We start from the raw sequence: 23,937 nt of genomic DNA on the forward strand, positions 1-23,937 counted from the left end.
GGACAGGCACCAGGCCTGCCAGGCAAATCCACCCACAGACCTGCCGTATTTTATTAACAACATCATTAATGCCAGACAGGTTATGTGCGATGGCTCGGAAGAGAGACGGGAAAAAGTAAAAAACAAATAAAGTCTCAATTCCTGCTTGGCCGGCCAGTCTAAAGTACATAGGCACCGGTTGACGTGTTTTGAAAGCAAGGAGCTTGTGGAGATGTTTACCAGGTAGGCAGCCAACGGAAGGGCACGGAGAGCGAGCTTGGATCTTACCTCTGGGTTTTGCTCATTCTCCTCTGGGTCCCCAGAATTCAAATGATTTTCTTTTTTTCCCTTTCAAACGTGGGACTACTCACCAGAATAATGATGAAGCAGATACAGAGAAACATAACTAGACACAAAGAAAAGGCAAAAATGTTTTTTTTTTTTAACTTTACGGACATCCAGGGTTTCATTTTTAAACACATGCTTTGTAAAATGCTTAGTTTTCCCCATTTCTCTTTCTCTCGCTCACCTGCATCTTTCAATCAGGTGTTCAAAGTTTTGTCTTCTTCATGCTCCTTTAAATTATAGAGCATTAGTAATGCATTTATTACATTTTCTTTAGTTTGCAGTAATCTATTGACCTTGAATCAGATGGCACTATAACAGTTATCAGTTATCCTTTTGTATTAGTATGTGAAATATGCCAAATAGCGTTTGTTCAGTGGCATGTCTCCCTATAATAATAATCACCCCCAGGTTATGAGGATGTGACCTGGGTGCACCAATCAGTGTATACCTCACTCACCCCAATGCACACCTAAATGAAACAGGCTTTTGAATCGTCTTCTGCAATTTCCCCCAATGAAAAAAAAAAAAAGTCTTAGGATTTTGCTCATGTCTGTGTGGAAATGTACTGCACATTGATCCCCATAGGGCTTTTTCCTTACATGGCTTTTGCCAAACTCACCAGTAATGGGAGGAAAGGAAGGAGGGAGTCGGAGGGTGGTGGAAAGAGTGACCAGTCCGACAGGTTTATGTCTCCCTGCAGGCTGAGCTCTGTGGAGCGGGCCCACAGGAAGGAACGGAGCCAGCTGTGACGGCATCCTGCTAGCCACTGTGGTTTAGGAGCTTTGGGGCTACACTATCACCAACTCAACATTTCCCCCTCTCCTCTACCCTTCCCAGGGGTTGTTTTTGTTGGCCAGGGGGCAGTGTTTGGGTGGGGGCTGCTATGTGGCTCTGTGGAACAGCCACTCCTACACTTCAGGATATGGGAAGTTGAACCACCCGCAAGGACAGGGATTCTCAAATATCGTGTAAAGTAGCACATTTGTTCCTTAGCACTAATTGCCATTTTCAGACTGGAAGGTAGGTTCATAAATGTTATTTTATGGGCACGATGGGTGTCATTTAAGGTCTCCAAGGCCACCAGCTGGACTATGCTTTGGCAGTGAAAGCACCATGTGCTATAACAGAATGTAATGGTTCAACAGTAAAGACATGCTGTCAGGTAGCACAGAGACGTCCTTCTAATGTTAAGAGCAGTGGACAGATTGGGTGGGGGGGGGGACTGAGAATGTAAAGGTTATCTGATCTATTCCACCTCCAACCTGCCTGGCTGATCAATCTGCTGGAAGAGTCAATCGATTTGATCAGAGAGCCTCTCCTTAGAGAGGACCTCCCAAGGAGTGGGTAGGATTCTGCGAAAGGCTGCCAGCTTGGAACATGTCTCCGCGATAAACCGAGACATTAAAATCCCTGATTAAATAGTAACTCACCACCTGTGGCAGCCATTCTCTAAATAAGCCACTGATTTAAGACGGCAAAGAACATCTACTGGTGCTGTCACTCCACCGTGTTATCAGGCTCATTATAAATGCAATATGTGTACAGTGAAATCACATCAACAAAATCCTGCAAGACTGACTGACAGCCAAGAGAGATCAGGCCGTAGTAAACAGAGTGGTAATCTTTATATTAGGACATTATGTGCCCCCAGTCAAAGCATGATGCATCTTTCTCATCATGAACTTGGTTTGTAGAACATACCCCACAAACAAAGTCAACAGACAAAACCATCTTATGATTGGATTTTAATCCAATTGCATTATTATTCAGGCCTCCCATTGGCCATTCATTACTCTCACATGGAGCCTGTGTGGGTTGTTATCACCCAATCAGGCTCAAGACTGTATTCTGGAGAGCATGCTTTCGTTTGCATCCTTTAAACCCTATGAGCCTTCCCTCTCTCTGGGCCCGCCAACGGAATACCTAATTCCAAAGTAAACTGATTGCTCTCTCCAACAAGATTACGCTGTGATGATGTTAGCCAAATGAGACTGCTATTCAGATGCAACCAGGGCAGGCAAGGATGCTTACCGCAAGATGACTGATCAGCATGTTAAGAGAAACAAGGTTGGGAAAAAAAGAGGAGAAAACGAGGGATAGAAATCGAAAGAGTGCGAGAGAGTTGTGTGCGTGGGGGTAAGCAGAAATGTAATTTGCTTCTCACCTCAGGCGACTGGGCTCTGAGGCCAGTAAATATGCAAACAAGCTGAGCCTGGCCATCAATATGAAGACCCTAGATGATTACTAATCTCCACCGCTGAAGTAGATTGAGGTCTGTTCAGCAGTGCCATGTAGCATGAGGGTAGGGGTGGGGGGGGATTGGGAGGTTAGAGTCCAAACTTCGTCTCCATGTTGGCTGCCAAGATTATGCACAATTTAGAGTTATAGGTGTAGCTGACCTTCAGTTTGGGAAGTGCTATACTATTTATGATGCATACCAATTAGCAATAGAGTGGCAATAAAAATGCAGGCGTCTTAAACCTATATTGTACATGTTTTTGAAAGGATACATTAATCATGTTGTGAATGTAATTCAGAAACTTCTGCTGCAAGTTTCCAGTAACTTTGAACCTTGTTTCAAACTCAGCCTAGTCTTTTCATCATGGAGAGCTCCTTGTCTGATATGAGCTCTTAGACGTGCGGCACAGTAGTTTACCAGCCCATTGTCATTCCCCATCCGTAATCCGGGATAAAACCTATGGGACGCAGACCGGTCTGGAGTCATTAGGTGTGTGCGTGGCTTACCCAGACAGCCAGATAAACCAGATGCCTCGGGATGGCCAGGGGTCATCTCTCTGTGTGAACACGTTGTTGATGTCCTTGTTTGTCTCTACCTCTTCTTTGCCCGTATCCCCCCCTCACACCCTTCATCATTCCTTTTTTTGCGTGCTTTCTTTCACTCCCTTGATTGCCCTGCACAGTCATCACAAACACAGAAGTCCGCGTTGGAGCTTAGCAGTCGAAGAACCTGTCAGCTAAAGGGAAGGAGGAAAGAGAGACAGGGGAGTTGACTGTGGCCCTAGGTTGAATGCCTGAGGGTGTACTACGTGTGGAGGATAGTTAGTGCAGAAGGACACGCCACAGTCTGCAGGTGAATTCTCTCATTTTGGGAGACTTAATGCATTTGAATCATCACCTCTAGGGGGACGTCTTATGACTTTCTGTTACAGAATGAGCCTTGATATAAAATGCAGCAAAGGTTGTGTGTGTATGTGTGGTTTGTGTTTTTAATACAGCAGGAGGGCCTGTAAGAGGAATATATATATTCTAAGAAAGTCTTTCCAGTCCTAAACATAATTGACTATTTCTTGTATTTTGGAGTATGTTTCCAGCATTGAGCTTTACCCTCTGCAGTGAGTGCACAAGGCTTGAGGATGTTTACCTGGCATGGTGCCTGTTGTAGCTGCCCTCCTGTTGAGGAAAAGCAGGTCAGGGTATAGCTTTGTGTTTGTTTGTTTGTGCAGGTGTGTGTTTTTTTCTCGCACGTGTGTATTGTGTGGCTTGTGAATGTGTATGGCTTCGTGTGTGCACGTATGTGAAGAGGAGGGAAGATCATTAAGATAGAAATAGTCGGAGAGTGCATTACATTCAGCTAGTTAAAAAAAAAACACAGAATGTAATCTAATGTAAGCAGTTATTTTTCAGGAGAGGGCGGGGTGGTCAGTGATGGGGATGGTGGATGGCGGGTAACTGGATTCTCAGTTCACCTGAACCATCCATCTGCTCAGCCATCAATCTTCCTGCTTTCTAGCCCTCCGTTCATTTACTCATCCACCCATTTATCCAGCCTTACCCATGGCCAAAGGGCCATGTCTCTTTGTGGCCCTGATAATCTAGACCAATTTCCTCTGCAATTTATTTCCCAGCCAACCACCCACCTGGTCAAGCAGCATCAGGCTTCTCAAGGTAGAGCCACTCATCCCAGCAAGCCCCTTCCCACCAATCACAGCCTTCCCCCCCTCTGTCCTCAAGCCTTAGATCTTTTTGTCTTTTGTGTTCTGAAGTTTCAGTTTTATACAATAGTAATGGAGCATCCTTTCCTTTATAGTAATCTCTGACACCACTCAGCATGTGTTGTTTACCTCTAATGCCTCAGCCCTTCTTCTTCTTTGATTTCTATTATCATTTCCTATTTCTACCACTTTCTGTGCTCCTTCATCTCCGTCTTTCTCTTCCTTTGTCACTTTCTCTTCCTCTCTTTCTTGCATTCTTTCCTCCTTTTCTCCATCCTGTCATGGCTCTTCAGTATTCTGCTGCTGTCTTGTGTAGAGTGATTTTGCCCAGACACGTCTGGCTCTGGGTAAAGTGCAGTCCCCAGAGAGCGTGCTCCGCAGCCCCCAGGTCGCCAGCACCATGAATACATTATGATCCCCATTTCCATCCTGTTGCCACGGCAGCACTTTTGGAGCCGCAGGGCGATTAAGACGTGTGCTGTCGATACCCTGATAGGAGCAGAAGTTGGATCTGGAAGCTGGCCTTTGATCAGATTTCATCCTCCTGCCTGCTATTGGTAGCTTCAGTGCAGGAAGACAAAGACGGAGTCTTGTGGGCTTTTTATTGGTTTGACAAGCTCACCTGCTGCACATAAGCATACCATGCATCCATCCTTGAGCTTTTTTTCCCACCTCTATGCTTTATCTCTGTCTTTCCTGCCTGAAACCATTTCCCTCCCTTTTTCTCATTTCCTTTGCTCCTCCCCATCACCGCAGTTCAGCTAAGGCAGCATTATACGCAGTCTCTCTCTGCTCTATGATATTCTGCTATGCTCACAAAGGAAGCAACTCCCTTACCTTTTATTGTTTCCTTTTTTCTTTGGGGGATGATGTATAAAACATGGTGCCTCAGGTAGAGGATGTTGGGTAGGAAGCCATGTCCCCCTAAATGGCCAGCCGTGTGCATGCGCCTAACACTTCACTGAGCAATCTGTCAACATGTCAGCAACACATGTTTTGTAAAAAGCCTCTGGTGGGAGCCAGGGGAAAAAAGGCACTCCTGCCAGACCAGAGAGGAAATGCTTTTTTCTCCTCTATGCAGTGGATTTTCTATTGCTGGTGCTCTGTCCCACGGGCCCCCCACCACCACGCTCTCCTCCCCCACACATACACCCGTTGTCTGCACTTCAGAAATTTGAACTGGGGACCCTCGAGGGGGTTTACTGGGAGGGTGGGGGTAGGCTGCGAGGGAGGGGCTCCCTCTTTTTCAGAGCGTATGAAATTGTGAAGGTATATTGTGGCAGGTCCCCAAGCGGTCTTTTCTAATACCTGAGTTTCTGGCGAAGCTGGAAATTACCAGCGGCTCCCCCGAGGGACGGCTTTATCCACACCAGGAAGGGGAGCAGAACTCAGTGGGGAGGTTACTTAATGCATGGCTGAAATAAAAGAATTTCTGAGAGACAGAGGCTGAAAAGCTAGCTTTTTTTTTCTTCATTTTTCACCCCCCTCCTCTCTTACTCTCGTTCCCTCTCCCTTTCTCTTTTCCTCCCCAGTAGTATAGTTTACTACTCTCTGCCTTCTCTTGAAGGGTTCTAGTTTAATAAACTTTCAGAGGATCCTGCTGGTGCAGACAGCTAGACAAATACCCTTGTGTGTTCTCTTTTGTCAGAGATACAGCTTTTTGTTATGTTCTTGCAAATTTGATTTCTCCCTCTGTCTTTCGTTTTCTCTGCCGCCCTCTGTCTCTCTCCCTTTCTGCATTTGTCTTCATCTCCCTTGTCCTTCTCTTGCTTTCTGTCTCCCTCTTTGATTCACAAACACATAAATACACACACACACACACACACACACACACACACACACACACGAAGTTAAACTCTCTTGTGGTTGAGTTTATTGTTTGGTCTGTCTCTTCGTTCTCCCCCTCTGTGTTCCCTTTTGTTTTCTGTATGTTTTGTTGTATTGTGCACAGAGGCTGAGATGCAGATAGAATGCAGACAGTTTGCCCTGGGTGAAGAGTGTGCACAAGCATCGCTGTTATCTATTTAACAAAACACATTATTCTATTTATACATGACCAAATTCTTTAAGTTCCGCCTACCGTTAAGGTGCAAAGTGCAGTATATTTTTCATCAAGGAGATTTAGAGCAAAGTGTTGGGGGCAATTTACTCATCTCTGTATAGTTTCTACTCACTGAATCCGGCTGCCTTTTTAATCAGAGCCTGTATCTAATGTCTGTGCATCATTAAGCTTGCCATGTTCATAACCTATAAAAAAACAACAACATAAAAATCTCATCCATGTATGAAATGCCTCTCTCCTTGCATCTTAGTTCCTCTGTCTTCCTCCCCCTCTGCTGTTGGTAAATAATTCAACCTTTCCCTGTAACAAGTGCTGGCCTTAATAGGGAGCAGTACCTGTAGTTGGGATAAACAAGGCAGCCGGCCTCACCAGTGAAACAGAGGGATTTGGGCTTCATGAGGGCAGAGGAATAAGTCGTTTCCTTCTGAAAGGCAGAGTAGACTGGCTGACATTAATTAAACCCTATAGGATAAAGGTTATCTGAGGCCTAGCAAAGCAGAGGCCGTGAATGCAGGATGTTATGTCTGACGAATCCTAATCAAGACTTCTTGGTGAAGCAACATGTACGGGTTGAGGCATTATATGTACGCTATATCTGTGATATTATTATTCTAAAATCTGTGTTCCTGCGGGAACTAATTTTACAAAAGAGTGGTATTTCATCGATAGAGGAAAGGCACTATGATGTTTGACTGTCTGTTTTCAGTTGCAGACACATGCTGATAAAACAAAAAAATCGTTTAAAAAAAAAAATAAAAAAAATACGAAGAACAGGCTTTGCTAGAGTTTCAATTCCAAGAAATTTCCTGGAGAATTTCATGTTGAGAAAACACTGTTGCCCACTGTGCTCTATGGCGGAAATTGTGCCAAGGAGTCTCCCATGTGATGTGTGATCAGTGTCGGATGTAATGTGTTACTGTAATCTCATCAGCTTGTTCATGACACAGTAATGTAACACAAAACTGCGACTTAATTCAGTAATCATATGATAATCACTAATCAAACAAATCTGAACTTGCTTTTGTTACAGTTCCTCAATTATCTGCATGACGAGTAGAGGGCAAAAGAAAAAAAACCTAATTAGCTTTTTTGTGTGCGCTTACACCAGAATCTCCTCACCTTAATTGGTAAGAGGGTGAAAACATGGCGATGGCAAAACTGCAGGACGGTTTATGACTTTTGAGTTGTTAAGTTATGCACATTGCTTTGAATTTCGTTTGCACACTGTGTCCAGGACAAAAGCAGCTATCTACTGCAGCAAACACAAGATCAAGGCTCTCCAAGTCGCTGCAAACGTGACATGCTAACACAAGGTTAATAGCAAACCACCCAACCCAGAAGTGAGTGTATAACGGCCTCAACCAAGCAGTCAAGGCTAACAAAAGCAGAGATGAACAGGCTTTTAGCTCTGTGTATTCTGCAGCCAAAACACTGTCACTACATTTTCCATGAAGTGTGATTAATCGTCTTTGCGATAAAAGCTGAAATACTACCAGAAAGATCTTGGGTTTGCTTTCCTTATTAGGTTTAGTGATTTGCACATTATATGCAGATTTGACTTAATGCAGTTAACTGTCACAAAAGTAATTAAACAAATAGTTTCATATAGGCAGCAAATAAGGAAAGAAATGCATTTAAAAATAAGTAGTGCCCAGTGCCTTACTTTTTTGAATAACGAACAAAATCCTGCTGTGACTGACTTAGCTGACCCTAAGTTTGGCATGCCACTCGGGTGCCAAGGCTCATGTTTTACAAATTACCCAGAGGGCCGTGCATCACCTCTGTGCCCATATTTTCTCCCTGCTGTATGCATAGTGTGTGGGATTATATTCCCCCAACTCTAGCTCTTCCCTAAGACAATGAACAGCTGCAGAGATGACAGTCACCTCACTAACCCAGGAATGCAGAGAAAATTTCAAATTAGGGGAGAAGCTTCACTCTGACCTATTGGCATACCCCATTTGTCCTGGTTTTAGGTAGGTAAGGCTCCATGTATATGTCATCAGGACACCCGTGGAAATTAAAAGTCACCTTCTTTGAAATGGTCTTGTTATTTAAAATAGCCAAGGAAGTGGGCGAGTGACACGGGTTTTATTACCATCTCATTGTGTTCAGTTTCTATATTAAGGACTTGTTTTGTAACACTAGCTCATCCGCGCGAGTAGTAAAATAGTAATGTGCGCTCCTTCCATATACTGATAACAGCTGATGTCCGCTCATGAAAAGTAATTAGCTGATATGGATGTTGCTGTCAGTGAGAGCTGATATTGGCGGATTATTACATTCACTCTCCTTGAAATGAGTTCATCACAGTAAGCTGTACATCCAGATAGACATTAAGATTGCCACATGTAAGAAGGACAGCTTGTTATTACAGCAGGATAGGAAGATTCCAAGAGGATGTCACAAAACGGCCGCACTATCCACAAAAATTAAAGGACCGAATATATTCTTCTTCTTCTTCTTCTCCTTTTTAAGATATCACAGAATTTGCCTGTGACCGTCGATCTACTCGCCATATGTTGCTTCAGATGCAAAAATCATATGTAAAATTATACAGGGCATCTGAGATGTTTCCTCTGATTTTCTTGTATTGAATTGATGGTAATTCATGTGGGGGATATTTTTTGGCAGGCATGCCAAGCTCCTCTCCTGAGACTAAGATAAATAACCTCCCCAGGTGGTGTTTTTACTTAGTAAACAGGTACTAACCCAAGAATCGCTGGTTTTATGTAAATAGGGAGATAAGTATTTGTTGAGGTGTTGGAGTGAGGGGATGGTATTCAAGGGTGAGAGGAACCTCAATAATCTCTTTTAAGGATTTTTCTACAGTGACCCTGAAAGTTTTCCACTAAGTACGTCAGCATGCAAACTTTTAGCAAAACAATCTAGGGGAAAGTGGGTTTTTTTTCAGCTGATAAATAGATAAACATGAATAAATCAATGTGAAGTGATGGATGAATAAGTAAAATGCCCTGTAGTCATTTGTCTAGTTGTATTCAGGCCTCATATCCCATCCTTGTTCTGCAAATGAAGATGAGGGTGAGGGGCAGCGAAGAACGTGCTTCGCTCGGTGAGGTGTTGGCATGTTTGTTTGCCTGTATCGGCGTCTTGTGTGTGCATTTTTATCATCTTTTAGTATTAAGATAGGATGACGAGCTGCCTGGATACCAGCAGAAAACAATGGAAGGGGAAACAAAGCAAACCCCTAAATCTGTCTGCCATTTGCGCTCACATACTGTACACACATGTCATGAGTATCTTGGCACAGTTACTGGGCCAGGGAAGTGCTGGTCTGGGGCCTGGCCCATTCTCCAGAGACACCCCACCACCTCCCACCCCACCACCTCCCCTCGCCTCCTCATTCTCTCTCCCCCCCCCCCCCCCCCCCCCTTCCCCCTTCCTGTGCAGTCTGTGGACGCAGTCTGAGGCGACAAGGTTGCACAACAGCTCTCAAAACCTTCACTTTGCAAAGATGATCATAAAAAAAAAAACACAGTCTGCCATTAGAAATCTGTTAAAGAAGGAAAATAATTAGAAGGACTGTGATAATTGTGTCAAGGGGGAGATAGATCAGACGAATTATGGGAAGAACCACAAAATCTTGCCATGGCTTTGTTACTTTGCTGTTTGGTTCATTCCGACATTGATCCACCCTTCCATCTGTCATCCTTTTCCTGTGCTCCTTCTTCAACTCTCCATTTGTATCTCTCTTTCTTTCGTTCTTTCTTCCTTTGTTGGATTCGAGAGTGGAGGAGCCTTCTGGCTTTAACAGAGAAGGGATGAAGATGTTTATTCATCTGGAGGGTATTAGAGCCATGATTAAGGAGGGGAGGGAGTAGTAAGGCTGATGCGACGTCTGCAATGCTCGTTCTTGGGCCGCCTTTGGGATTCTGGCCAACACACACCAGGAAAACAAGAAGTGAAGAAGAATGAAAAAATACTTGTAGTGAAATTCGATTCTCTCGGGAAAGGACAGAAGTTTGAATTTTAGCTGGCTCGCTCTCCCTCTCTCCCTCTCTCTCGCACTCGTTCTCACTCCCTGTCCTCACAGCTAAGCTAATTATTAATGAATGCGGTTTCTGTTGAACCTTGGAGAGGTGTCAGCACTGCAGTCACTGAGGGTTAAGAAATCTTGACATTTAAGACAGGGATGCATGAAAATACATCGTCTTGCTTGAGTTGATGCTTGTTTTTCTTCCCCTCCCGCTTTCCTCTCCACGATGCATGTTTTCTTCTCCCTCTTGGGCTGTCTCCAGTTGTTTTACCACTGACAAGCTGGGCTGGTATTGAGGAGATATCAAATAAAGCCACAGTGTATTAATCGGGGGAACCAAAGGTCATGGGTCAAAAGACCGAGTCAGAGTTCGCTGATAAATGCTAATGCTAAACCTAACACAAGTTCATTTCCAGGTTGTTTGTCCACATGCATGTGATTCTCTTCGTTGTTTGCGATGAGGGGAAGAAAAAAGAGGGAGAGATGAGGATACAAGTATTTTTATGGGCATTTGGCAAACTAACTGGCCCTTTTAAAATATCTCCAGTGCAACTTAAACTAATAAGTGAGACGATCCTTTCTTGAAGTCTAGCCCAAGTTTTATGGGTCACTCTGAGGTAGTTTGATTAAAAAGAATTAGACCCTATTTTCTGAATTCAGTCAGTGCTGTGTTGGGTTTTAAGTAATGGATAGCGTCTCTGGAAACTTGCAGACCAAACCCTATTTTAATGAAGCAACCATACAGTAACTCAGCATATTTCTCTATGCACAACAATTTTTTTCTGTTCCACGGTGATCACATAAATCACATTTCTGTGAGTAACTAAGAGTGTTTGTGGGGGGAGGGGGAAATAAAAGAGCATCCAAGTAAACTCCCGCACAGTGAGAAAATATAGTAGCGGCACAGTGCTGCAGCATCTCTCAAATTGGCTGACTGGCTGGCTGGCTGGCTAGCTGACTGTCCACTGGGTCCTGCGCCTGGTCTGCCGCAGTGTTGAGGGAACAGCACGCACACACGCAGGCACCCTTGCCTATTGAAGCCCAGCCCAGTCCAGTCCCGCCTGGCCCAGCACTCCCTTAGAGCCAGTGCAGTGAGGCAGGCGGTGAAGGGCCATGCTGAGGGACAGATTGTCATCCTCCTTTCTCCCCCTGGGAGGCTCACTGTGGCTGCTGGTCCAGCCAAGACCTGAGGAACAGCCTCCTTCCTGTTTGTGCTGAAGTCTACCTGAAGTGGTCAACGGTCCTCCTACCTTACCAACACCACCAGCTGCTCAGTTGAAGAGGAAATGATACCACTGCCACCGTCGCACTCCCACACACAAACTGCTCCAACTACATCGCAAATACAGCGTTGATCATAGATAGATAGATAGATAGAACACCAACATGAGCCATCAAGCCCACCCACTACTACTCTGAATAATAACCTGCGGTGAACCCCAAATTCACCTTTTTGAATAATAGTTTAATTAAATGCCTTGATTTTCCGTTCTCTCGTTAATTTTCCTTTTTCTCATTTGAAAAACGGACTTAATTTTGAAAGGAGGAAAATGAAGCACTCCTGACAATTTAATTCCTCCGCTCCATGTTAGCTTGCCTCATCCTACTATAACACCTTCTTTTCTGGCAGAAAAACACAACAGGGCGCACACAGGGCCAAATAGCGATACAAGATGACATCCCTGCAAATGCTGTGAATTCACATTTTTACAAGCATCAAACGGCAAATTATTAAATTAAAAACATTTTCATAAATAAGTTCACATCTTCTATTAATATTAAGTGTTTTAAGTCTGTTGCTGGCTTCAGATATTTAATAGTATGCAGAATGATAAATGTGTTATCCAGCAGACAGACAGCCCTGACATGCTTTTAGAGTTCAGTCGCTGTGGTTATGGATTATGGTACGATGTTAGCTTTCACAGGAAATGCAATGAGTCAGATCATGCACTAAACATCCTCCCTCTTTTTAAGAAACCTTATCATTGATTATTATTATTCAGCTTGTCCATTTTGGCAGAGACGCATTAGTGCTGCAGTGACACATCTTTGCAATAAGTAATAAAATTCCTCTTTGGCTGTGTCTCACCGTCACAGAGAGAAAAAAGCATAGTAAAGGATGACTGGCCGCCCTACTTTTCTTGCTCTGGCCTTCCATTTGTCTAACTTTCCTGTGTTGCCACTGGGGCGCTGTGATTTCTGGGACAGTGACCAAGTGCTCCTGTCTGAGCTGGGGGACGTGGGTAATGTGGACAAAGTAGTTGACAGTTTGCCGTTTCCCCATGGTTGAGAGACAGAGCCATGAGGGCCAGAATAATGGACACCCAGACCACAGAGTCAGGACAGCGCTTGATGTTCCAGCTCTTTGTGTCAGGCCCTGCGTGAAAAAATCCCCATTGACTGCAATTTTCCCTTCAAGTTTGTGTGTGTCTGTGTGTGTGTGGATATGTGTTGTGTTGCGCATGTACATGATGTTAGGCCAGAGTAACTTGCTGCTACGGCACTGATGAAACCGCGGGAAGTGAATCCTTATTCCATCTAATGTTTTTCTACCTTGTCCAGTAAAAGACAGCATCCTTGTTCGCTGATCCTCCAGCCGTCTCCCACCACCCCTCCTTCTCATCCTGTAGCATAGTGGATTTGATTGATCTGTAGCAAGGGGGGAGAGGGACCTGACATTTCTCAGCGATGTGTAAAAACATATTGTGTTTGCTAAGAAAAAAAAAGAGGAAAAGAGAGAGACAAACCCAGTATACACACAACACTAGTACCCACACACACACATACACAACACAATGTCTGAGGTTGGGGAAAAAGTGGTGAAAAAGCAGCCTCTTTAACTAGCTGTGCTTGTGCTTATTTGTGTGTGTTAATCAGCTGCATGGTGCAAAAAGCCACATCAAGCCACCTGGTACTTTTGTTGACAGCTACTGGGAATTATCAGTGCTTCATTTTGACTGGATTTGATGTCTTAAAACAGGGATGTAGCAGGACTACTGTGAGTAAAGCCCAGCACTGGGCCTCTTCCAATAGCTCTGTGTCCTCTGAGCTCTCTGTCCTGAATCAACTGAGTCATTTGTTCATCTGACTGGAATTAGTCCCCCCGAAAAAAAAAAAAGAAAAAAAAAGAAAAGAAAAAGCTATCCTTGCCCACCTTATCCTGCTTCTCTGTCAGGAAAAAGAGCGCTAATATAGAAAAAATATATATATATATGTATATTACACCACTTCTTCTATTAGATCTTAAGTGATTGTGTCACAAAGCGGCGTACATGAATACGTGTTGTTCAGACACGCACTGCTATTTGGACATCAGAACAGGGAAAAGTGTTGAGATGACACATGCATCATCTCATGGGAAAGGCTCACTACTTTTCCCAGTAACTGTAAAAAGATCCCCTCTCTGAATATGAAGTGGGGTCACGGTGTTACATCAGACAAGTTGTCAGCTTTTTGTTTATTCAATGAATCCCCAATCCCCAATGTGCCACAAATACACTCACACAAACACATCTCTTATGACAACCACTATGTACAGATCTCTGGTACAACACACAGGAAGATAAGGTTTGGCGACTGAAAGCCTGGCCATGCTTTGCTTCACTAGAATGGCTTTTGAACAAAGTCTAGCTTGTTATAGAAGTGGCAGATGAGTGATGGGGGGGGAAACATTTTTTCTGATAAGATAAGGTCCTGGACCTGGATAAGAGTTTGGCTTCCTAAATAGAGGAGATGTACTCTGTTGCTGTCAGACAGTGATAAGGCATCATGAACAGCTTCCAGTGCCTCGGACACGAAGGTCTGGGCACCAGAAGTGAGTTGTTCCCAAATGATGCGGTCCCTGAAAGGTTTAAAGAGGGTGTAACTGCAAAAATTACATTTTCTGAAACACAAAAAAAGGTAGATAATTGCTTTTTTTATTGCTTTTTTTTTTGTACTTTTCATAATGTGGACTAAAAAAGTGTAGATACAAAAAAAATAAAAAATAAATTCCCCCCCCAAAAAAACACCTCTAAAAAAATGGTTGGTCAACTGAGGCATGGTTTGTATTTTGAGCCAGCTGGAATAAAATAACCAAGGATATTTTCAGTATTTTAAAAGCTCTGCACAAAATCAGCTTGAATACAGATGTAGCTGTTTTTGCTCAGTTGTTTCATATTGTATGAGACATTTCATAATTATCTTTAAAAAGCGAGACATCTATGTGCATGTGTATGAAAGCAATAAAATGCTTTTGCAAAGCAAGATGCAGTTTTTTAGGATATACATGCAAAAGCATTAAATATTATACCAAATGTCAAACCAAGCACCCATGCTTTATCTCAATTACATTTAACAAGAGACTCAGTTACATTTGTGTGCACTCATTCCTGTTACAAATACTTAATGGCCATTAAAATATTTTTATAATCCCATTTTAAAATTTTTTTCCTGCCAGTTGAACTTTAATATATACCTTTGTTTCCCTTTTTGCAGTCTCTAACGGAAAGGAGCTTTATTAGATTTTAATATCAATAACTTGGATATTTTATTTATTGGGCCACTGCTAAGCACAGCATACAGCCATACATTTGAAGAACAGTTTATGTGAAAATCCGTCTTTGTTGCCTTCTTTTGAGCTCTTACGCTCAAATTATACTGAGACCCAATAGTATTTGTCTACAAAGAAATCAACAGACATTATTCTTTAAACATTTTTGTATCATTTAGCTTTTAAAACATAGACACAGTTTGCCACCATATGTGTTAAAGTCCAAAGGGAAACAATGTCATCATGAAAATTAATGACTTGCTCTCAAAAAATATTTATGCATGCTAATTTTCAAATGCATTAATTGCATAAATAAAAGATTCTTCAGGGGCTTGGAAAGCTATTCTGCTGTGCAGAAAAATGGTAAGCGTACCTGTTCCCAGCATTAGGGATCTTATTTGAACAGGGGTATTTACTTTGGGAAAGGGTGCTATAAATGAACACAGAGGAAGTGCTGCACAAAAGGCAGTTCAGACTGGCTTAGAGGAAACTGAGACCTGCGTGTGAATCGGGAATTCTCAGTGGTTACTTCTGGAGTACCAGGAAAAAAAAAAGAAAACATAATTTGTATAGAACAGAAAACGTCTTTATTAATTTAGCATATTTTGATCAGTGAACTTCACAGGCCAAGTTATATTTTTGTGACTTTTAAGAAGTTCTTAGTTACTTTAGCTTCGACTTTAATGTTTATCTTTCTGGTAAATGTGGCAGTGGCACATTTTGTGCCATTCCCTATAGGGGAACTCCAAATGAGGTTGTTTTGTTCCATATAGGAGACATTAAAAAAAAGGAGGGAGGGGGGTAGGGACAGAACTCCCAGAGAGGGACAGGCCTTAAGATGGAGGTCTTCCTCCCAGGACGTGACAGGCTGTTGGCTGGAGGATGCTCAGGAAGGCCTTGGCAGACCAACAAAGACAGCCCTTCAGCTGCAGGGTGTAGTTTTTCAGGCCCCAGCATCCCCTTTGGCAGCGGCACAGAGAGTGCTGGCGTGCACAGGCCCCCGGCCCGAGAGACAGGGAAGTAAGGCCCGTTCTTTTATTTACTCAGGCTGCTGCTGAGGCCTGGGCATTTCTTGTCTGGGTGAAGAAGGAAAAAAAAACAAGTCTCTCTCTCTTTTTCCTCTTGAGGTCTCCTGAGGAAGATTGCTCTTTCATCTGCAGTTGTTCACACACTTGCTTCGGCCATTGGACTTGTATCTGTGTATTCTATGTGTACATGCTATGTGTGCACATGTATATTCTTGTCAGTGTATGCACACAAGTGTGCTCTTGCTCTGTGTGCGCGTGTGTTTGGTGTGAGGTTGGGTGGGGGTGAGCGGTACACAGTAAAACTCCTGCAGTTCTATAGTTTTATCTATCGACTCACCAGAAAAAATAGGTGAAGAAGCACAAAAGGAGAACCTTTGTCTACTGGTTACAGCATGGCTATAACGTATTTGTTGGCCAGTGTGACTATACCCTATGCAGTCCAACGTGAAATCAAATGATGCATTATTACTAACTGTGTTATATTTGCTATCCAGACACAAATTTTAACATAGCTACTTATTCAAAACCCTTCATTGCAACTTCCATATATATGAATCAGATATTACTCTATATATGTCATCACCGTAAGGCCCTAAATAAATAATATACACTGAGCAAACAAACAACGAGAATGGAATGAGATTGTCCTGACAGCTTAGTAATGTCTCAAGGCATCAAGACATCCTCATTTAAGACAGCAGAATTTCATTTAGCCTTGTATACAGAACCATTTATTTGTTTGTTTTATACTATTGTCTCGAAGCCAATACGTTTGACTGTAAGGCATTGGCTGGGGTCATTCTTCTTGCACTGTCTTCTTCTCCTATACCCGGAGAGGCAGTATGAGATAGGGCAGATCCGCCCCCTCTGTGGAGGAGGGCATAGCACTGAGTCACCCATCCTCCCTCAAACCAGAGAGAGAGAGAGAGAAAACATTGAGACATGTATGAAAGATAAAGCAAGTAAATCAGGCAAGGTTTGCTCCTTCAGTGAGATGTGTGTACAGAGTGGGCGCCTTGCCAGGGGTGGGAGGTTTCCGGGAGGGCCACGGTGTGGAGGTGGGCTCTCAATGTGCCGCTTTCAGCAGTTTGGAGGGGCAAGGGAATGGCCTCCGACCCCATCTGTTTCCTGAAGATAGGCCCTGATGGGGGTAAGTGCTCAGAGAGGGCATGATATCCTGACAAAGGGCAGATCTCCCAGCAAAAACAACAGAAAGGGGGAGAGAGAGAGAAAGACTTAGATTTGTCAGCTGAAGGAGAGTACAGAGGTTGGATCCTGGAAAGAGCTCGTGCTTTTCCTCCGTCCCTCTCATAAATCTTTGCAGCTTCCTCTTGTTTTTCCCATTCCAAGTTATGGCCTTTTGACATTTTTTTTTTCTGAAGAGGTTGGGATTATGTTGTTTTATTTAGGTAAGGAAGTTCACATCACTTAGATTTCAGCAGCGGGAAGAAGTGGCCTGTAACCTTTTGAACCTGTGGAAAGTGGTGCTCTGTTTTCCATGCATATAACCGCACAGTGAACCAGTGGATTGGAATGTTGGAGCCATTTGAATAGGAACACATTAAAGTGATTGTAAAAAAAAGTTGGTCATTCTCTGCACCTGCTTGTCCTTGACCGAGACAGTAAGCCACCACTAGCCACCTACCCCCTACCCCTCCTTGCATCAGAACATGGATGGCACGTTCATCCATCCACGATCACTTGCCTCACAGCTTAACGCAGACTGCACAGACAAATTTTGTAATAATGCATATTCTATAATCTGATATCTATTGACGGATGTTCTGATGGGTCTATGTTTCATGAAAATCATCCGTTTTGCAGCAGAGCGTTCCCAAAGGCTATGCATAGCTGTGGTTTAAATTGCATATTTAATCTTCTCCTTCATCCTTAAAACTGCTTTTGCCTGTTTTTCTCTTGTCTTAAGGTCATTTCAAGGGCTCTTGTTATTCAAAAATATTCAAGTAATTCTTCAGGAATAATAGAAATGTTCTAATTTACCTCATGCAGGGCTTACATCCTAGAGTAGACCCATTGTCTTGTGTTGGCTTTAAATGTCAGAGAGATTGTGTTTTGAGTCACAGTGGGCTAAGCCATTACATGGCCACATACAAGGTTAATTGTAGTAAAAGTATTTCCACTTATTCTCTTCTCTAATTATACTTTAAATTGCATATTTAATGTAACTTTTTAGATAACACCTAAGGAGAGGTATTGTTTCAGCTGAAGAAAAAATGGTCTACATTGCAAAGAATTTGAAAATCATACACCACAACCTTATAATTACTATGACAAATAACGCCACGGTGGCCTACCTTTTCAAGACTAATGACTTGCTAATATAGTGACTAGCTTACAAAACACCTTTCTAACTCATTCACTTTCTCCATTTTTCCTCCTCCATCTTTTTCCCTCTGACCTGCCCTCAATGCCTTCATTTCTACATTTCTTTCTGTCTTCTTCTCCAGACGGCGCTGATCTTGAGGATGACCCATCGTGTTCTTGGCCAGCATCATCTCCCTCTAGTAAGGATCAGACTTCTCCAGGACACTGTGAGGACTATGATTTTGGCGAGGAAGAAGGAGGCCCTGGCCTACCGTACCCATGCCAGTTCTGCGACAAGTCTTTCAGTCGTTTGAGTTTCCTCAAGCGTCACGAGCAGAGCCACGGTGATAAGCTGCCTTTCAGCTGTACCTTTTGCAGCCGCCTGTTTAAACACAAGCGGAGCCGAGATCGACACGTGAAGCTACACACGGGTGATAAGAAGTATCACTGCGGAGAGTGTGACTCTGCCTTCTCCCGCAGCGATCACCTCAAAATCCACATGAAAACCCACGCCTCCAACAAACCCCACAAGTGCCCTGTGTGCCGTCGAGGCTTCCTTTCCTCCAGCTCTCTCCACGGCCACATGCAAGTACACGAAAGGGGCAAAGATGGCACGGGCTCCGGTTTCTCTAGGGCTGATGAATGGAAGCTGAAAGAAACCCGCAAATGCAGCCGGTGTGAGGAAGGCTTCGATGTTCCAGAAGAGCTCCAAAGGCATATCGCAGAATGCCACCCTGAGTGCTCCCCATCAGAGGATGGAGGCCTGGGTGCCACCCTGCAGTGCATCTACTGCCACGAGCCTTTCAGCGATGAGGGCACCCTGCTGACCCACATTGACCAAGCCCACAGCAGAGATAGGAAGGGCCACACCTGTGCTATCTGCTCAGAGCATTTTCTGTCTGTTGAGGACCTCTATGCTCATATGGACATCCACCAGCTCCCTGAATCTAGTAACCATAGTAACAGCCCTTCCTTGCTGACTGTAGGCTACACCTCTGTGTCTAGCACAACTCCGGACTCCAACCTCTCCGTTGACAGCTCCACAATGGTGGAGACAGCACCACCTGTGCCCAAGACCAGGGGAAGGAGAAAGAGGGCTGCACAGAACACTTCAGACATGGGAGGACGTTCCTCTAAGCAGCCTAAAGTCTCTTACAGTTGCATCTACTGCAACAAGCAAGTGTTCTCCAGTTTGGCTGTGCTTCAAATTCACCTGCGAACCATGCATCTGGACAAGCCAGAGCAGGCTCACACTTGCCAGTTTTGTTTGGAAGTTCTGCCCTCTTTACTAAATCTGAATGAACATCTTAAGCAGGTCCACAATGCAGAAGATCACGCTGCCCTGTTAGCGAGCTTGCCTGATGCCCTCCTTCAGTGTAATTTCTGCCCCGAGGTGTTAAATGACCTAAATGCCCTCCAGGAACACATCCGCTGCTCTCATGGCTTTCCCAGTCCAGTGGCCAAGGAGAGCAATGCCTTTTTCTGCCCCCAGTGCTTCATGGGGTTCTTGACAGAGGCTACCTTGGAGGAGCATGTTCGCCAGACTCACTGTGATGGGGGGAGCCTACGCTTTGACTCCCCCTTGGCTGTAACTCCCAAGGAGCCAATAGTCGAAGTGTACTCCTGTTCATACTGCACCAACTCCCCCATATTCAACAGTGTTCTAAAGCTTAACAAGCACATCAAGGAGAATCACAAGAACATTCCACTAGCCCTGAACTACATCAACAATGGGAAGAAATCCCTCCGCACTCTCAGCCCCTCTTCGCCAATATCTGTGGAACAAACTGCCGTGCTGAAACAAGGTAGCTCAGCCTCCCGTGCCACCAGTGAGTTCATATGTAACCAGTGTGGTGCCAAGTATACAAGCTTAGACCTTTTCCAGACTCACCTCAAAACGCATCTGGATGGTCTGCAGCCTCAGCTTACCTGTCCGCAGTGCAACAAGGAGTTTCCCAACCAGGAATCTCTGCTAAAGCATGTGACAATTCACTTCACTATTACGTCGACTTATTACATCTGCGAGAGCTGTGACAAGCAGTTCACTTCAGTGGATGACCTGCAGAAGCACCTACTCGACATGCATACTTTTGTGTTCTTTCGTTGCACTCTGTGCCAAGAGGTGTTCGACTCAAAAGTGTCTACTCAGCTCCACCTGGCTGTGAAGCACAGCAACGAGAAGAAAGTGTACCGCTGCACCTCCTGTAACTGGGACTTCAGGCATGAGACTGACTTGCAGCTTCACGTCAAACACAGCCACCTGGAAAACCAAGGCCGTGCCCACCGCTGCATTTTTTGCGGGGAGTCCTTTGGAACGGAAGTGGAGCTGCAGTGCCACATCACCACCCATAGCAAGAAGTATAACTGCCGCTTCTGCAGCAAGGCTTTCCATGCCATTGTTCTTTTGGAGAAACATTTGAGGGAGAAACACTGTGTGTTTGAGGGAAAGTCACAGAACTGTGGCGCCAATGGTTCTACTGTAGTTGGTGGGGAAAGCCAGCCTAAAGAAGATGCTGAGCTACAAGGTCTCCTAACTAACAGCCATGGTTCAGGGGCAGTAGGTGGATCTGTGATGGAGTCCCAGAACAGCCATGATGGAAGTGAGGAAGAGGTGGACACTGCAGAGCCCATGTATGGATGCGACATATGTGGGGCATCTTATACTATGGAGTCACTGCTCACTAACCACCAGTTGAGAGATCACAATATACGCCCTGGTGAGAGTGCCATGATAAAAAGAAAGGCTGAGATGATCAAGGGTAACCACAAGTGCAATGTTTGCTCCCGTACCTTCTTCTCTGAGGCTGGGCTGAGAGAACATATGCAGACCCACCTTGGGCCTGTCAAACACTACATGTGTCCCATCTGCGGGGAGCGCTTCCCCTCATTGCTCACCCTGACAGAGCACAAGGTCACCCATAGCAAGAGTTTGGACACGGGGAGCTGCCGCATTTGTAAGATGCCACTGCATAGTGAGGAGGACTTCCTGGAGCACTGCCAGATGCACCCTGACCTGAGGAACTCCCTTACAGGTTTCCGCTGTGTTGTTTGCATGCAGACGGTCACCTCCACATTGGAGCTCAAGATCCATGGTACTTTCCACATGCAAAAGACAGGCACTATGTCCGCAAACCAACCCATGGGCCGCACCAATGCCATGTCTCAAAACCAGCAGCAACACCACGCCCCAAAATTTTTCAAGTGTGCCTCCTGCCTAAAAGATTTCCGGTCCAAACTAGACCTGGTAAAGCTGGACATCAACGGACTGCCTTATGGACTCTGCGCGTCCTGTGTGGCGGCTGCCGGCTCCAAGAGCTCCAGCCCAACAGTGAATGGAGGGAGGCAACAGCAGCAGCAGGGGGGAGCCACCACTCCAGCAACAACTACAGCCACATGGGTCCAAGGGGAGAGCCTCAGCCCTGGAGATGGAAAAGGCAAAGGTGTTTCTTCATCGTCCTCATCCTCTTCCACGTCGTCCTCGTCTGCAGCCAAGACACGATGTTCCAGCTGCAATGTGAAGTTTGAATCTGAGGCAGAGTTGCAAAACCATGTCCAGACAGTGCATCGGGAACAGTCTGGGGACAGCAACAGTGGACAGCTGAAGACCCCCCAGGTGTCTCCCATGCCAAGAGCCAGTCCATCGCAAACTGAAGAGGTATTGCTAAGTAGCCTCGCACTAAATAAGTAAATGAAAACATGCAGAGAATTTACAATTTACAAATGATACAAATATTTCTACCATATATCTTTTATTCACACTTGACTGTAATCCCTGTTGTCTGATTTACAGAAGAAGACATACCAGTGCATCAAATGTCAGATGGTGTTCTACAGTGAATGGGACATCCAAGTTCATGTGGCCAACCACATGCTGGGTAGGAGATAGCACTTTCTGATTCATTTATTATGGTTTCTGTTATACTCCAGAAACAAGAGTCATTAAATACAGTGCTTGTGTAATATATACAAATATGTTTGTCCAAATTTCCCAAGTGTTTCTAAAATCTAGCGTAAATTTAATCAACATATCTTTTAGGCATGCAATTTAAGTGTTAAAATCTCACCCGCGCAGTGTGCAAATTATTAAGAAAAATTCACCCAATTTCAGTGTTTTCCTACCTTTTTAAAGATGAATCACATACTAAAAATAAATGTGATATGTAATAAAATATTTGACCCTGTCTCATTCAGGCTCACAAGTATCTGGATCACATCACCAAATAGGTGGAATTATTTTTTTATTTGACCATCAACTGCATCCCCAGTGTTGTGCTTTCATAAACCCACAAGCTTCATTTCTCCATGCATGTGAATGGTATAATATGGTCCGTGTGCATGCTTCAAGCTGAATTTCTCCACTTCAAACCACTCTGTAATTAAGGTAGTTTGAAGTAGTGGAAAATAAAATACACAGATTGTTCAAATATTGAAATATCAAACAGATTTGATCATTCTGATCATCCCAAAGATTATCAATCAATTTTCTGAAAAAAAAAAAAGGTAAAAATTTCTCTAGTTCTTCTATATGTATTTTTGGTTTGTTTGTCTGTTGTACTTTGTCACACAAGTACTGTTTTCAGATGACTGAGATCTGCATACTAGATTTTATACTTTCATGCTCTCTCCTTTTATGACGTCAAATCAACTGAAAAAATGGATATTTGCCATTTCGGTGTTTAATATCAAAAGAAATATTCCAAATTTTGCATTTCATTTCGCAAGATTTCTCAGCTAAGAGTGCTGGTGTACGACTAAGCTCCACATTTTCAAAATGTCTCTACTTTTGGTTGTCATTTGTATGCAGGCAGAATAATTTATAGGGAACAGACAATTGGAAAACAGGTTTTCTTGCCTGCAGTAAGTAGGCGTCTGAATTCCGGTCTCACGTTCCTTTATTCATTCATTTATTCAGCTCGTTTGGCGGCTCTTTCATTACACTGCATTATCTGTTGTCTTCAGTGGGAGAGAGACTCATTGATCTGGAACCAAACCGCCTCTCTGTTTGGGACACGCTTCTAGGCGCAGGTGAATTTAAACACGGTGGGCAATTCTATCAGGACCGGTAGGCAATTCTATCAGGGACCCACTGTTTGTGCATAAACAATCAGAAGCATGTGATTTGTGATTTTGATGCTGCGGTGTATTTGCAAAAGAGAGAGATGAGCTGAGAGTGTGTAGGTGTGTATTTTGTATTCATCTTTGCGATCTGCTCACCCACTAGTCTACTGGGGGTGCCTAATACAGTACCATGCCAGCATTAGTCCTTTCTCTCGCAAAGGCAGGCACGGAGCACACTGGGAGGGTAGAAAACAAACCCCCCTACTGGTTATTTTATGTTTTTCAGCCGCACAAGCACACAGTTTCCCCGTAATAGTGGAATTCAGACAGCTTAAGATAACAGGAGGATAGGTGATTGGGTTATTGTCTGATGTCTTACTTCTCTGATATGCCATCGCTTTGTATTCAACATGATCACGGGTTTCATCTGACTTCTCAAAAGGGTTTCTGTTAGATACGTTTGCTTTGTGATCTCTAAAATAAGGAGAAAACAAAACTCATTGTAATGTGAAGTTGTCAAACAAACAAGAGGAAAACAGAGCAGAATGAAGTAAAGTTAAGGAAATGTGTTTAATGGACAAGGCGTGAGGTACGACATGTGAGCCGTGTTTCAAGCGCTGATCTTGTTCTTTTACGTACCCTCTGAAAAATTGCTC

The 23,937-nt window shown here is 43.9% G+C and overlaps 1 protein-coding gene across 5 annotated transcripts in view; it reads left to right on the forward strand.

Moving 5' to 3' along the window:
- The window catches only part of LOC101470070 (zinc finger protein 521), an 88,891-nt gene that overhangs the window by 21,980 nt on the left and 42,974 nt on the right, over positions 1 to 23,937 (forward strand). For 4 of the 5 annotated variants that reach the window (XM_023154623.3, XM_012916762.3, XM_004542723.4 and 1 more), the window contains exons 4-6: positions 18,367 to 21,878; positions 22,014 to 22,098; positions 22,415 to 22,447. In XM_023154623.3, the coding sequence (XP_023010391.1) occupies positions 18,723 to 21,878; positions 22,014 to 22,098; positions 22,415 to 22,447 (3,274 nt within the window). In that variant the 5' untranslated portion in view covers positions 18,367 to 18,722. The remainder of the gene's footprint in view (positions 1 to 18,366; positions 21,879 to 22,013; positions 22,099 to 22,414; positions 22,448 to 23,937) is intronic. The other variant, XM_004542725.4, reaches the window with a different exon arrangement.

Source organism: Maylandia zebra, linkage group LG18 (genome assembly GCF_041146795.1).
Source record: "Maylandia zebra isolate NMK-2024a linkage group LG18, Mzebra_GT3a, whole genome shotgun sequence".
Lineage (NCBI taxonomy): Eukaryota > Metazoa > Chordata > Actinopteri > Cichliformes > Cichlidae > Maylandia > Maylandia zebra.